This window comes from Pollachius pollachius (genome assembly GCF_949987615.1).
Source record: "Pollachius pollachius genome assembly, chromosome: 7".
In the NCBI taxonomy this organism is placed as follows: Eukaryota; Metazoa; Chordata; class Actinopteri; order Gadiformes; family Gadidae; genus Pollachius; species Pollachius pollachius.
Window position 1 is genome coordinate 12,017,641 of NC_136940.1, and position 16,994 is coordinate 12,034,634.

General features: G+C 42.5%; 1 protein-coding gene across 2 annotated transcripts in view; it reads right to left on the reverse strand.

Annotated features, from left to right (window-relative positions):
* The window catches only part of kdr (kinase insert domain receptor (a type III receptor tyrosine kinase)), a 45,751-nt gene extending 38,894 nt beyond the window's left edge, over positions 1–6,857 (reverse strand). For both annotated transcript variants that reach the window (XM_079740132.1, XM_079740133.1), the window contains exons 1-2: positions 6,569–6,857; positions 5,331–5,424 (exon numbers count right to left, since the gene is read on the reverse strand). In XM_079740132.1, coding sequence (XP_079596258.1) covers positions 5,331–5,424; positions 6,569–6,635 — 161 coding nt within the window. In that variant the 5' untranslated portion in view covers positions 6,636–6,857. The remainder of the gene's footprint in view (positions 1–5,330; positions 5,425–6,568) is intronic.
* Positions 6,858–16,994: the final 10,137 nt, after the last annotated feature.

The window sequence follows — 16,994 nt, forward strand, 5'->3', positions numbered from 1 at the left end:
CCCATCACCTGAGGCTTAACCTTAACAAGACTGAGCTCCTCCTAATGCTAGGGAAAGATTTCCCACACATGGACTTACTGGTCACTTGAGAACATCACTGTGTCGCCTTCTCCAACTGCCAGAAACCTCGGTGTGGTACTGGACAATCAGTTATGCTGCACCACAAACATCACTGCGGTGGCCCGATCCTGCAGATTTGCACTTCGCAGGATCCGGCCTTTCCTCACAAGGGAAGCAGCTCAGCTTCTAGTCCAATCACTGGTCATCTCCCGTCTCGACTACTGCAACTCGCTCCTGGCTGGACTCCCTGCCGCTGTGATTAAACCTTTGCAGCGCATCCAGAATGCGGCACCGCGCCTCGTGTACAACCTACCGAAGTTCTCCCATGTGACCCCCCTCTTCCGGGACCTCCACTGGCTCCCTGTAGTAGCTCGCATCAGATTCAAGATGATGGTACTGGCATACAAGGCAGTTGATGGAACTGCCCCTGCCTACCTCCAAGCATTGGTAAAGTCACACACCCCAGCTCGATCCCTCCGCTCAACTACCTCAGCTAGACGTCTGGTACCGCCATCGCTAAGAGCAAGCAAAGGTCCAGCAACAAAGTCACAACTTTTCCCTGTTTTGGGACCTCAGTGGTGGAACAAGCTCCTTCCCGATGTCAGGATCGCAGAGTCGCTCACCAGCTTCCGCAAAAGACTCAAAACTCACCTGTTCAGAGTTCACCTCGACTCTGCATAGCTACCCATCCCCTTCCGGCCACCATTGTATGTTGTACGTCCTGGCAATTAATGTACACACTTATTGTACACACTTAATCTACATTGCACTTATTCATAGTACTTAATTGTGTAACATCTGCAGTAGCTGCTAGCATTGCTGTACACAGTGAATGGGTTAGCCTAGTGATTGTTAGTACTTGCACTTGGCTCTATAAACATCATTACTGTACTGACAGCGATATATTGTTTAACTTCTTATGACAAATGTAAGTCGCTTTGGATAAAAGCGTCTGCTAAATGCCCTAAATGTAAATGTAGTTCCCTGGGCTGCTGCTGTGGATACAGCTCTTTCTGAACTGCAAGCCACTTGAGATGAACTTACGAGCCAGATACAAAGTTATAAAGCTTCTGCAGGAGAGCAAAAAAGTTAACTGCCTCAGGCACTGATTTTACAGCATCGACAAGAACCAAATTCAAACAATGTGCATTACATTGCACATAAAATGCAAATCTTGCACTGTTTTTAGTCCGCGCAGACACACCAGAATACTTTCCGCTCATGACGGATGCACCGTCATAGCCTTGCCCCACAAGATTATTTTTGTAGTCCAGACCATGTTTTTTAAGGCAATTAATTATCATTTTTGTGAGACTTGCTAAGCTTTCAGCTGACTGAAAGTGTAAAAAGCTTTCGTGGATGGCCCCGTTGTAATAGTAACTCACAACTGCAGACATTTGTTCTTTTTTCTTTAAATCTTTGGTTTAATCTGCAATTACACTAAAAACTTTTCTACTTTTCTTATTATTTCACTTCATACCATCTCAGATAAGCCCTCAAGAACTTCGTTCTGGATTTGGTGGCTTGTGTACTTTTCTCTATGAGAGGGTCATGCTTTGCTATTTCTTCAGAGAGTCATCAGACTCTGGATGACCTCTCTGCACTATATTTTGAGTGGCTGTTAATAGGAGCACATCTGCAATTGTTTTAATGTAAGTACAGTTTTCCTCCACTTTCTTTTTCCGGTGCTCATTTATGACATCTAAAATTGATAAGTTGCTGTCAATAGCTTTTTTATGCTGATTCCAAGCATACATAGCATTCATATGATTCTTTGTCTTCGAATGGAGCTTAAACCCAGAATCTTTAAATAGCGCCTTTTTCCAGTTACACAAGCCGGGTGGGATGTGAAGGCAGATTCAGGTGTATTGGGCAGAGAAAAATGCCTACAGGCGAAACAATAAGTCGAATCTTGAGTTACAGAATATTCAAGCCATGAATTGTCCTTATACCAGGAGCTGTTAAAAGCCCTTTTCCCAGTACCATGCTGAGTTCTGGGAAATGTTTTCAAACACGGCTGTACAGGACCCTCTTCTCTGAATCTTGAAGTGTCTGGGAAACACGGTAAATAATGTGTCATATCTCTATGGGAATGTATAATTAAGGGATCCACAAGCTTAGATACTGACAGCTGCTAAATAATTGTGTAAATTTAAAATATAGGGCTACCATTAGGTCCTTTTGGAACAGCGTATCTGGTGCTTGAGGCAGTTGGGAGGGGCTTGATGACATCTCCTGGCAGCTCTGGCTCAATGTCTTGCTCAGAGCCAGATGTATCTGTGTCATCCTTTGATGAATCTATTAAATTAAGACAACACAAGAACCATTAGTGTATAATCACAATAAAAATGCCACAGCCATCAAAACAAGAACACACATGAATCAACAACCAACATTTTAAAGTGAGGCTTAATCTGACAAAATCATCTATTGTAAATAGCTGAAGCTAAACTTAAATTCTGAACTGGGCATGTGACTGACTGCCTGGTAGATACTCTGAACTGGTGGTTGTAGACTGGGTCCTTGTGAAGTCTGACCACACTGACTCTGACAAGCCTCAGGTAGGGAGCTGCTCTGGGGTCCGGTGGTGATGCAAGGGCTGGGGTCTGTTTGCACCTGAGCTGCCTGTTTATTCTTCTTTAAAAATAAGTCTGATATCTTTCCCTTCATTTTCATGATTGTTTAATTGACCCTATGTAAAAATAAGAAGTCTATGGTTACATCTAAGCCCCCTGTTACTGACATTTTAGTCCAATCTCAATCTTAATTACAAATCTCCATTATCATAACTGTACCTTAAAATCAACCTCAAACCTAAGTTACTCATCATGGTTAGCCCTAATCTGCAGTAAGTAGCTATAATTTCTTACAACTTTACTATAGCAAACAGATCTGCAAATTGTGGTAGTCTTTTGAGTAATGTTAAAAAATAATTGTTTTGAGTTCAAGTACGAAAATCTATCTGAGGACAATCGCGGTATTTTGAACATTGAGCCCCCTTTCTAGTTTTCCGGAAACGGTAAGGGAGGCTGGTTGTAGTCTTTTCGCTTCATTCTAGCCCTATTTTTTGAGACAGAGAACCAAGCGAAAACACTACAACCAGCCCCCCTTTTCGTTTCCGGTCACAGAGCAATGAGTCTTCCAACCGAAATCAATGGATTTACAAAATGCCAAATAAAACACGACAGAAACTGTATTTCGCTACGATACTTGATTTGGAACATCACCAAACACCACTAACCACTCGGTGAGTTGCACATTTCTGAAAACAAACGTTTAGGGTTGTTTTAAGGACAGGTTTGTGAATGCCATTAGCCAGCCATTGTGAAGCAGGCAGGAGCAATTCGAAATTACCCAAATACCCGAGATAGGACCAATAGTAAAAATGTCGGTGTCTGTCAACCACTCTATTTCATCCTAGACAAACCAGAAAGGGGGCTTAATATTCAAAATACCGGAATTGTCCTCCACTGACATCTGTACTAGTTACCCCACATTAGCTAAACACGCTAAACACTGTAACTTACGACTTAAATTGGGAGCCGGTCTCTCTTATCTGATTAGCTGTCTGTAATGGAGCCAATTTGCTCATATGCATCTACACAGCGACTCAACTTTCGTAAAAGTTGTTCAGGAATCCCAAACCCCATGCTAAACCTTAAAACTTACTTCAATATGGTGCTTTCGCCAATCGCCGCAGTCTCTCGCATGACTCGTGAGCTGTGGGAAATATTCTCTCTTCCTCGCCGATTTGAAAAAGGTGCCGCCGGTAGTGAATGAAATTTTAGGGTGGCACCCGGGGTGGCCAGTCAGATTTCAGGGGTGTCCAGTGCCACCCCGGCAACCCCTTTGGCTCCGCCATTGGTATAGTCTACTGGTGTGTAAGCTTATGTTGCAGTTCCGACATGCCATGGTACGTCAAAATAGCAACATCAACTGCGCTATCCGCTAGCGCACTTCGGTCTGTATTTTTCGGTCAGTTGCGCAACTGCTTTATCGATCTGTAAGATAGCACCATGTATCATTTGCACCGGAAAACGCCTCTGCTTTTCGCCGACACGCCTCTCAGGGCGCAAGTTTAGTGGAGCGAGTTGACATGACTTAGGGTCCCTGCACATAAAACGAAGCATCAACAGTTTAGTAAGCGTACCGGGAGTTTATTAAAAAAATACTTTTTTCTGTTTCGATTTTAGTAGTCATAGAACATGCTTTTTAAGTTGTGCGATAAAAGAAAAATAATGCAATCTTACTATTTTTGCGTGTATGTTACATTAATATAATGATCATATGTTATCTCATTCTTATTGCTGAAACCTATTTAGTATGTCTGTGTATTAAAAATAAAAAATAAATAAAAAATGGCCTAACTGAATTCACTTAAGTCTTCAGTAACCAACCAATTCATTATTTATTTTATTTTGCTTTACAAGGAAACAGAGGAGATTAATGCAGGCCTTGAAGGCAAGTGATGAAGATTGCAATCAGCGCTGACCGGTCTACCCGAGTTTCTGACAACAAGATGGCAAACACCTTGGTCAAGGAACCAAATTCTTGGTTGGAATATCCCAATGTGCTGTGCTTTGCTGATGGGCATAATATATGCTCTGAATCTGACCTATTGCAAGGAACTTGAATGTACATTTGAAGTAGGCTGTTCCTTGACCTTAATGGAATGAAAGCCAATGCAAAAGTAATGAGTCTCAGGAACAGTATTTTCTGAACATTCCACCTCACTGTTTCACAGCACACGATTCACAGCACTAGCAGAATTTATTTAGCAAGCCTTTGGGTTAAAGTGTTTCCTATTATTACAAATACTGTCTGCTACAAAAACAAGTTTGTATTTGTAAAATGTATGTTAGTGGTTTATTTCAAATCAGTTCGTATTTTTGATACTCAGTTCCTTCAGCGAAATTTATCACAAAGGTCTTTATTATATAGAAAAAATATAAATTAAAAGTTATTCTTCAAGGACCTTGAAGATACTCGAAGGACCTTGAAGCTTAGCTATGATTTGAGGGCATAATTGAGTATGCTTGCTACTTAATTGGCAACGTGGCCAAATTGTTTATTTATAATGTGTGGGGCATTATAAATAAACATGCAGGCACGCATTTACCAAGGCACACACACACACACACACACACACACACACACACACACACACACATACACACATTAAGTCATGGATGATCGATAATGGATGATTGATGATGGAATTGTAGTAAAGTATTGCAATTAGATGTTTTCAAAAATATTTTGACCTATACCTGCAGGTGAGCTCCAGATGGTCAGATTTGTTAATCTTTTGGATCCCAGTGGTGCTCAGTATTGGGGGCTCGGGCATGAAGCGCAGTTCTAAAGCTGAAAGAATCGATTAGAATGTAGCAGAATTAACATAATGATCGAACTCCTGTTATTCATTCAACATTCCCATGGAAATACAAAGCCCTTTGACCTTCCCTTTATCACTGCTGCTGCTATTTATCACACAAACAAACTACAAAGTTTCCCAGAAATAAAAAAAGCTCATCCACAAGCCAATCAATTTATTGTTTTTTTCTGGTCCAAAGATCTAATGAGCTTTTGTTTTTCAAACAGGCACGCAGTGCTGACTGATGGCATTTCACTGTAATGTAACAATCTCCCTACGTGTGCATCAAAAAGACAATTCAAGGTCTATCACGGCATGATCCAAAGATGGGAGGATATGGTTCGGAAAAGAAATGCTGCTCTGGGCTGGGTGTTATTTAAATGGTGGTCCATTTTTTTTGTTCCACTGCCGCAGCAAATGGCGGAGCTGTGTCAAAACAGGAAGCCGTGTGAGATGGGAAGGGTCAAGCTGCTGAATAGTCCAGCACTATGGAGAATAGGTGGGGTTCCTGTTCCAGAGGATACAAGCCCAGAACCCTCCCACTCCACCCTTTCCCCATGGAAAGCTTCAGAGGATATTCCATCTTTGGAACATAGTTATTGCCATGTTGATCAATCAAGTCAATAATATTAATTTGTACCATTGCCTAAATTGTGAACCCTTGATGGATATTTCTTAGTGAATACAGAAATGTAACCATTGTGAGACTATATACTTAATTTATTTCTATAAGTCCAATATTACATCATAACTGTTGATTGACAAAACAATGGACAATGCTTTTTCAAGTGAGTGACCGACCTCATCCTGTTTTATTAATGGTTATAACTTCATTAACTCCAACACACAATAATGCATCGTGTTTTCGCAATCATTTACTTTAGATTATTAAGGTTTATTAAGCCTTCTAAATTAAAAAAACAATGACTAATGTACTGTTAACATTAAAAGGGCTATATGTGAATATAGCCAGAAAATATACATGCATTTCACATACTATCATTACAGACAATAGCCTATATATTATAGCATACTGCTAGGTCAATTACATCTAAATTCAAAAGTCTATTAACATACGTTTTCTATCTTCATTGTTTTGACTGTAATTTCATACAATCTGTTTGAATCACTTACCAATGGCAACGGTAATCTCCAAAATAATGCCAAGGAATGAGATAATGGAGAGCGTCTGAGCCATCATCCGAAAAAAGAAATAACACCGTACCAATCAATAACTTCACGGCTATGGGATCTTTACGCGTACATCATTTGTAAGTAGCAAATCGGTGACGCAAAATTGCCTTTAGTTAAAAGTCCATGAATGTAAACCTAATCGAGAAATCATGGGTGCATCATTGAGATAACGTTTCGCAAGTTTAACAGCGATGACACCGGTCTGACTTTCCACTCCAGTCCCCATGGAACTCGAGGTGCTGCTGATTAAAGGGAGGCACGCGCAGCGCGGTGGAAACGCAGGGCGGAGAATACGCGGAACCTCAAAGGGAGGAGCGTCACGACTGCAAACTGCCTTCTTGGACCGCTGAGTAATTTAAGGCCAATCGGTAAAAAATGATTAAATGTTTGAGGGTTAATTACATTGACATAATCTAAATTGTAATTTCCGTTATTAAATTGCTATACAAATATACTCAAGTGAAATACGCAAGGTTATTTTAGAGATAACAGTAAAAAACATTATATGAAGAAATAATAATTTGCCGAAAACAACCTTCCCAAGGTGAATAGAGTATATCTCCACAACTACAAGGGCTTTAAAGGTCGCATGGCATGCTACTTTATGGATGCTTTAATATAGATATTAGTGGGCTCCAAACACAGTATTTGAAGACGTTCCCGAAATCCAGCCCTGGCGCAGAATTACAGGCACTACGAGCCAGTCGCACATTGAGCTTTCCCCAATTTCACCGTTTCGGTGTCTGTAGCCTTAATGCAAATGAGGAGGAGGGAGGCGGGTCAAGGAGGAGGGTGGGGGTGTGGCCCAGAGCATCTTGCGGCCACGGTACCATGCGCTCTGTTTACAGTGGATGTATCGCAATGGCGAGGCGCACACAGCCTTTGGCCGTGTTCTGTAAATATTCTGGAACACTCCGCATGCTCTGGCGGGAGTCCTGAAGCTCTATATCTAAATAATATCATATTATACATAGATATATATATCATATAATATATTATCACGGCCAAAAGCTGTGTGAGCCTCCAGACGATATTATGAATCTCAAACGACTGCGTCGGGTTCTTCGAAGTCTCTGGTTCTTCCACGTCCACATCAATCTGAAGTAGACTGAACCACGACATGGAGGAGAAAGGGATTGTTGCCCGCGATTGGTGACCGCAGTTGTCTCCCGCCGGAGCCTCGCTGCCGAGGGATCGCTGCCGAGGGATCACCGCCTCGGCAGAGGTCAGCGCTTAGGCACCACCACCTCCTGCAGCAGGCAGCGAAGAGGCGGTGGTCCCTCGGCAGCGGGCAGCGGGAAGCGGGGCTCAAGCGGGAGTCATTCGCGGCCAACAATCCCTTTCTCCTCCATGTCGTGGTTCATGTACTTCAGGGAGTCAAAGCCAAAGTTCCTTTCCCCCAATTCCTTCTCCCCCATGGCTCAGTTAACCCCCACTACGAGTCTCGTTGTGGAAATACCAGAGACGAGAGTCTGACGTGTTATGCGCCATAACATCAACAGCAGAACGGTTATACAAATAACAAAGAAGTGTACAACACTTGTGTTACAGTCCAGGAGCTCTATATCTAAATGATATCATATAATACATAGATATCTATATAATATAATAAATATTATCACGGCCAAAAGCTGTGTGTGCCTCCAGATGGTATGAATCTCAAACGACTGCGTCGGGTTCTCGTCTCTGGTTCTTCCACATCCACATCAATCTGAAGTAGACTGAACCACGACATGGAGAAGAAAGGGATTGTTGCCCTGCCGGAGCCTAGCCGCCTCGGCAGCGGTCAGCGCTTAGGCACCACCGCCTCCTGCAGCAGGCAGCGCCTAGGCGGTGGTTCCTCGGCAGCGGGCAGTGGGAAGCGGGGCCCAAGCGGGAGACATTCGCGGGCAACAATCCTTTTCTCCTCCATGTCGTGGTTCATGTACTTCAGGGAGTCAAAGCCAAAGTTCCTTTCCCCCCAATTCCTTCTCCTGCATGGCTGAGATAACCCCCACTAAGAGTCTCGTTGTGGAAATACCAGAGACAAAACTAAGTCATTGTCTCTGAAATGTGCCGAACACAACACTAATCTGGTTCCATATTTTTTTGGTATTTCTCCAAAAAATAAATTGCAACCATTTCTCCCATAATTCGTCTGTCATTGGCAGGAGATGCAATGTGGACGTTTTGCTTTGGCATGACACACAGGTTCGATGTCGTTCTGCCATTGCATTCAAAATTCTGTAACTAGCCTGTTATTAAGCAGCACTAGGTCAATCTCGACTCCTTCAGAATTTATGTGGGTGGTTACGAACCAACCAAGTGGGCAGGTCCATGAATAATAATTTGACAACGCTACGTAGCAGTGTCACCTTATCCAGATTGGCTCATTTTTTCTGCCTTTTTCCTTTCATTGGCTATTGCATACAGCAGACATACTGCATAGATTTCAAACTTACCACAGGTCACAAACTTATTCTGACCTAACCATGGGATCTTTAACATGTTGTTAGAAAAAAAAGATAACACCTATGGGATGTTGTGCAAGTGAAAGAGTAAACGTGAATTTTACTGGCTCAGATTAAATAAAGCTAGAACACAGCATAGACAGAATATTAAATGTTAGTGGTTTTAGTAGAGGCAGGCTTTATTGGAATATAAAATATATATATCACAACTTCTTCCCAGACAAATTGGATCACACCTTTGTAGCATGGCATAGAAAAGGAAAAGGAAAAAGGCATGGCAGGTTCAGTGATATGTAGATTAAACCTTTGCTAGTTTCAATGATTTACGTTCCAAATATGACCTCCAACAAAAGGACCTATTTCGCTACTTTCAAACCCGTCAATTTTCTAGGAGCCATAGCCGGCAGTTTTCTATCCTTCCTAGTAAGTCACTCGCTGATTCAATTTTGAAAGTTCCATCCTGGCTGCGGGGTTTTACTGCACACTCTTACACAATGATCATGTCAATGGACAATGCCAAGCTGGACAGGATAAAAATTAAATGGGAGAAAGAACTTGGAATTGAAATCTCAGAAGATATTTGGACTGAAGCTTTGAAAAGAGTGAATAATAGTAGGCCTACCTAAGACTGAGTGTTATTCAGTTTAAGGTGGTACATCGCTTGCATTGGAGTAGAGCGAAAATTGCTTCCTTTTATCCAAATGTTGATGGCAGTTGTATCAGATGTCATGTTAATGTGGCCGATTTGACACACATGTTTTGGTCTTGCCATTTGCTAACAGGGTAGGCTACTGGTCTGACATATTTGATGTACTGTCTAATGTCCTTGGTGTTATTTTACAACCTTGTGCAATGATAGCATTGTTTGGTGTACCAAATGAGGAAACAAGCATTACCAAGAAGCAACTCAACTTTATAGTATTTGTTTCTTTGCTAGCACAAAGGCCAGCAAACTTTTACTTCATTGGTAATCGAATATGCCACCTACTGCAGCACAATGGCTGAAAGATGTAGTGTTATTTTTGCATTTGGAGAAGATTCAATTTGCAATAAAATGCTCAGACAGATCAGTCAGTTTGGGAACCTCTTTTGTCATACTTCAGTAATCTTCAAGAACTTCCCAACACATTGGAGGACTAAATTAGAAGAATTCCGGAGTCGATAGAGTCCTGCGGCTTGGGCACACAGTAACGCACCCTTGGCCGGTCATACAGAGCTCTGAAGTCATGTTGTACCTCATTGAAACCCTACTTATTTATTAGTGTTTTAATTGTATTTAAGTATTTCTATTTAAAGACATCGTAACTAAGCCTTTTCTTTTTGTTTATTAGGAGGATATTTTTTTATTATTATTTTGGTCCAGTCGGGATGGGGGGATGGTTGGGTGGGGGGTGTTTTGTGTGTACAAAAAAAAAGAAAAAAGAAAAATGTTTTGTAACCTTGCTGATAAGTCATTGTATCTACTCTTGGTTTTTCAATAAAAAGATTTATTTAAAAAAAAAAATATATATATATATAATACAAACCATAAATGATAATACAAATGTGATGAAACAGAAACAGGTGGATATGTCGCGCACCGGTTTTTCAATTTTGAAAGTTGACCACCCAGTGTATAAGAGCTCAGACATCCATCAAAAACAAAGTCACAGTGGTCTGTGTGATACACATTTGGATGCCTAGGATTCCTGGTCCACTTTATCCTGCCCTATCACTGCAAACCATTGATACAACGTAAATGAGAACACCTCTGGTGTCACCAGAAATGTAGACAGACAGACAGACAGACAGACAGACAGACAGACAGACAGACAGACAGACAGAAAAACATACACGCACACAGCACTTGATAAACAATGACAAGAGATAAGTTGATAAAAGATAACTTATAATATTTCATTCAATAATGTATTATTGAATGTAAATTACCAATATATGACGAGGAACTGTAAGTGGTGCTGCTTCTTCCTGCTATGGGCAAGGGGCCTAATTGGGGCTCCAACTTTTGGCACAATAACAGGGAGAGGATCAGCGTAGGCGGGGAGGGTGAAAGGAAACAGTACACACTCACTTCCTCACACAGGATACTGGACTGAGACCGGGGATCCATCGTCTCAAAGACATTACAGTGTTTAACCTGAAAACACTCTTTATTACCTTATCAACACATTGCTGTTTTGCAAGAACATGGACTTTGAAGGGGTCCTGCTCAGCTCAAATTGTGGAACATATATATCTTATGCAATGAAGGGGTTCTGCTCAGCTCAACTGGTAGAACCACTGTCAGGGTTAGGGGTTTGATTCCCACTGGTAAAGCAAGGCATTACCACTGCCAGTGTAGGGGTTTGATTCTCACTTGGGCTACCAAAGCTAATCATGTATGCAGTTGCCTTATATAAGACTACGATTATATAAATAAATAAACACATTATAAATATATAAATGTTGTGTATATTCTGTCAACACACAAGCTGTAGTAGTGTGTTGAGGTGACCATGACCGTTCATGTGCACTGCGTTGGGAATCTAAAAGTTCTTCACAACAGGGTTTTTTATCAGATAAAAACCAGTTAGAACTTAACAGAACTTAGTAGGATCAGTTTCAAGTTTGCATGCCTTTATTTCCTTGATGCCTATCACCTACTTTCCTTTTGCTTCTATTTATGAGAAGCACTTACAGTATTGCCACTGTATGGAAACCAACACCTGCCCTTATCTAGAGCTGGTTTAAAAGTACACAACGTTTACAACTGAGCAAAGTCGATGCCAAGAACTATGGCTTTAATCGGATTAAGCGTAAACGTACCGATGCAGTACGTTTACATGCACAGCTTAATCCGATTAAAGCCATTGTTCGACTATGCTCCTCAATTGGACAACTGCAATTGTCCGAGTATACATGGCGGTGAGAGAATCGATTCATTGGCTGAAGCATTTCATACCACGGTACGATAGGTGGCGCTGTGCCAATTTCAACTAGTGGTTATAGAGCCAACGGTTTACCTCTTTACGTCACTAGCAACAACAAACTCAGGCGGTGTCATGGATAAAACCCACGGTCTAATACTCAATACTCACCAAATTACAAGAGGTCGAGAAGGACTAGGTTTGAATAATCAAGGCTTTATTGTCACCAAAGAGAGTAACAACATTACCTGAGTTGGTTTGCAAAAGAATTCACGAACAATCTCGGAGCTCTGCGTTATATCCTAATTGTGTGACCTCTCCTAAGATGTCCTTGGCCAATCACAATGCTCTAAACTCGGACGTTCACGCCCATGATATCCAAGATACATTTCATATAGTAATACAAGCATTACGTACGAAAGGTTTACATATTAAACATTAGTTACATGAAGTTACATATTATACATTCGTTATATGAAGCGAGGTCTTTCATTAAAATCCATTCATCGCCTTGTTTATTAACCTGATCTTAAATCACCATGACTTACCACTTTGGTTTAAGAGATGAGCCCTGTGAAAGCAATATTAATTTAAACAGTAAAATATGCATTTGTAATAGTTAACAATGCCACTTTATTTGTCTGTGGCATATACAGTCATAATTCTAAAGCTGGTAGTGTCTGATTTTAACCAGGGTATGGATCAGTTATCTAAACTCTAACTTGGAGCCTACAGAGTATACATTTTAAAACCAGACGAGAAACCATGGGAGGGCATTTCCTCTCACCATGACATGAGCCAGCCGTCTTTGAGCCACTTCATTGAGGGGGCACAACTTTTGTAACACGTCAATGAGGAACACATGTAAATGTCCCTCAGAATGCAAGTATTTGTTGACCAAGGAAAGCCAGGTAATATCAAGTGTTTAACATTTGGCCCCATTGTAAATATTGTGGCGAGCAGCACGGGAAGGACGAGACGTTCCCTCCAGGGCTGATATTCTCTTTGGGGGTAACACCCTTCACTTTGACCGGCAGTGGGTCTGCTTATAGGTCGGGATGAAGCGGTCACCAATTATTTACAGGCTGGGTACTTTATTCGTAGTTCCATTGACTTAACAGTACACTTTGCACAGACACAACCGGACTCGTTCATTCACTAAACTGACGTGCGCAACCACCCGCTCTCCTCGCTCGTCCACTCGTGCGCTGAAGACACTCAAACACACTGCCATTCTCGCACACACAAATACGCTACTCTCGTTACAGAAGCGTAGTGTGTACTGAATGCATGTTAATGATGATACACTTCTTATAGGGGGTACGACACCGGCTTCCTCTTTCCGGCTTCCTCACCGGTCTCCTTATTCTTCCGGCTAACGGCCCCCTGGAAAAATCTTGAGCACGAGCAGAACGCGTAATCTGATTCCAATCTGAATGACCATGTAAATGCACGCTCAATTCGACTAGCAATCGAATAATCTAGGGGTCTTAATTCGACTATGAGTAACTCGATTCGATTCGACTTTAGTCCGACTAAGGAGTATACATGCATTTTAATAATCCAATCATAGTCGGACTAAGCCAATAATTCGACTTTCTTGAGTGTCATGTAAACGCATTGAGTAAAAAGAATGTGATCTGATGGTTGATTCTTTTATATTGTGTAAAACGCTCATGTTCAGCAATGTTCGTGTAACAAATTATTATAATATATTATTATTATTATTATTATTATTATTATTATTATTATTATTATTATTATTATTATTATTATTATGGAACCAAAGCCTGAACTAGGGAAAGAGGGTAGACAATCTCAATTCCCAGACTGAACCCTGAGGATTATTCTGCCCCAATGTTGAGGGTTAGTCTCTAAACTACAATGACCGTCTATCAGGAGGTCGTCTGTTTCTTTTGGGGTAAGTATGACCTGTAGGTAAGTCTATCACATTTTCTTGAGGTGAGGACGCCATGGGCCCAGGTTTTGGGGACAGATTGTCTGGGGTCAGCACTAGAGTAGATCTGTCTAGAACAGTGTTCATCTCTGAAGGTTGTTGCAGGGGTTCTTCGGTTGATGGAAACGGTTCAGGGCAGGCCTCCAGCTTCGGAACAATGGGCTCAGGTGAGTCGTCAAGGCGACCAGTAGTGTGGAGCAGTTGATCGAGGTGTCTTTTCCAAACAAGTTGTTTCCACCGTATATGACACAGGGCCTGTGTGCAACAACTGTCACCGGTATCCACTTCACACCTTTGGTGTAGTTCCGGGCGAGAACCCTGTCTCCGGGTGTAAAACTGAAGCTTTGCTTTGCCTCGTCACTCCACTTGAGCTCTAAGGTGTACAACCTCTTTTGTCTTTTGAGGTCTCAGTAGGTCGAGTCGGGTGCGGAGTTGTCTCTTGAACATAGCTGAGGCAGGGGACACTTTTGTCTTAGCTTGAGGTGTGTTCTGGTATGACAACAGGAACGCACTGAGGCGCCGGTTGAGGGACTGGGTAATTTGAGAGGACCTTAGAGCCTGCTTCATTGTCTGTACAAAGCCCGTTTGTAGCAGGGTGATAAGGCACAGACTTGATATGTTGAATACCATTCTCTTCCATAAATATCCTGAACTCTTCAGACACTAGCTGAGGGCCATTATCACTTACGAGCTGTTGTGGTAGTCCAAAGCGACTGAAGATAGACCTTAGCTCTTCGTTGGTTCTATGAGGAGGTGCTCTTCCTGACAGCCACCTCAGGCCATTTGTTGTGAGCGTCGACTACCACTAAAAACATGTGATTCTCTAGTGGTCCCGCAAAGTCTATGTGGACTCTTTGCCATGGTTCTTCAGGCCAGTCCCATGGATGTAAGGGATCCAGCTGCGGGAGGTTTCTCACTTTCTGGAAAGCACAGCATGACTTTTCTTTTTCCTCTATAGTTGCATCCAGGCCTGGCCACCAGAAATAACTGCGTGCAATTTCTTTCAGTCGCACCACACCACAGTGTCCTGAATGGAGCTCGTCGAGCACTTTCTCTCTCAATGGCGGCGGAATGATGACCCGATAGCCCCACAACAGGCATCCAGACTGGACTGACAGCCCGTTTTTCCTCACCAGGTAAGGCTTTAACCTTGGTGACATCTCTCCTCCCCTCCCACAAGTGACCATATCCAGAACCTCAGACATGACCGGGTCAGTGTGCGTGTGTTTCTTCACATGAGCTGAGGTTACTGGAGCAGCAGTCACATCTTTGAAGTACATCTCCGCTTGCCTTGGCTCAGCATGCGCGACCGGTAGCGGAAGCCTCGAGAGTCCTTCAGCATTGCCGTGCAGGTCCGAATTCCATACTGGTGAGCCGACAGTAGTAGGGCCCATTGCTGTTTACGGCTAGCTGCCAGTGACGGGAGGCAAGTGTGAGGACCAAATATAGAGGTGAGAGGCCTGTGGTCCGTTAGTAGAGTAAATTTTCTCCCAAAAAGATACTGATGGAATTTGTTCACTCCAAACATTATAGATAATGCTTCCCGCTCCATCTGTGCATAATTGGATGCTGCATGCTCAGTGTCCTTGATGCAAAGGCAATCTGTCTCTCTTCTCCTGATGGCATGATGTGTGACACCACTGCACCAACACCATGGGGTGAGGCATCACATGCTAGTTGAAGTGGTAATGTGGGGTCAAAGTGAGTGAGGGCCTCTGATTGAGAGAGGGTTGTTTTCACATCGTTGAAAGCTGCCTCACATTTGTCTGTCCACTTCCATGTCTTGGTTTTGTTTAGGAGCATATGTAATGGCTTCAGTCTATTTGAAAGGTTAGGCACAAACTTTGCATAGTATGTCAGCAGGCCAAGAAATGATCTCAACTGGCTCACATTCTTTGGGGATGGAGCCTCCACAATAGCCTTCACCTTTGATGGTGCATTGTGAAGTCCTGTGCTATCGATTACATGCCCCAGGTACTCGACGGAAGGTTGGAAAAACTCACACTTGTTTTCCTGACCCTCAGACCATATTCCTTCAAGCTATAACTGGAACAATTGGTGTAGCCCATTCACTTGCGCTCACTGGTTCCATGACCCCACTTTTGACTAATCTGTCTAGTTATTTTTCTACTTTTGGTTTGATGGCATATGGGACAGGTCTAGCTTTGAGACACCTTGGTGTGGTCCCTGGTTTAACTGTGAGCTTAACCGTAATGTCTTTCATGCTGCCGAGTTCTTCATCAAAAACTTTGCAGTGTTTTTCCAAGATCTCTTTTAAGTGACTTGTGTCTCCATCATTGACCTGAAACACTTCTTGCCAGATAAGTCTGAGCTTTTCCAAACACCTGCGCCTAGTAGCGCTGGACGGTTTCCTTGAATGATAGAAGAGTCTTTTTCTGTGCGCTATGTCCCACTGTTACATCCACAACTCCTAACATGGGGACAGGCTCACCAGTGTAGGTCCTTAGTTTCAACTTTGTCTCCCTAATAGTAAGGCGCTGTAGCTTCTCCTTGTAAACAGCATCCGATACCATAGAAACCCGGGTATCAGTGTCCACTTGCATCCGTACTGTTTTGTTTTCCAACAGTGGTGTGACCCAGTATCCATCATTGCTGTCTGTAACAGCTAAAACATGCACTGTATCTTCATCATCAGAATCTGAGTAACTCTGCTCATCCTGTTCATGCTCCATCTTATTCACTTGTTTTTTCTTGTTTCTTTGGAACCCACTTCTCTTTGTCTCTGTGTTCTGTCTGTGTGTCTGGGTCTTTTTCATTATACAGGCACGTTCAATATGGCCTTTCTTACCAAAGTTTTGGCAATCTAAGTCTTTACACCAACACTCTGTTGTCTGGTGTGCTGTTTTCCCACAGCGGTAGCAGGGCTTGCCTGTTGCAGTCATGTTCTTAGACTCAAAAGACAACCTATGCACATGGGAGGACGCCCCCAGCTGCTGTGCTTCTCGGGCAGCCATCTCCATTGATGTACTTATCTCTATAGCCCTATCCAGCGTCAGCTTAGCCTCCGACAACAGGTCTTTCTTGGATAGCCT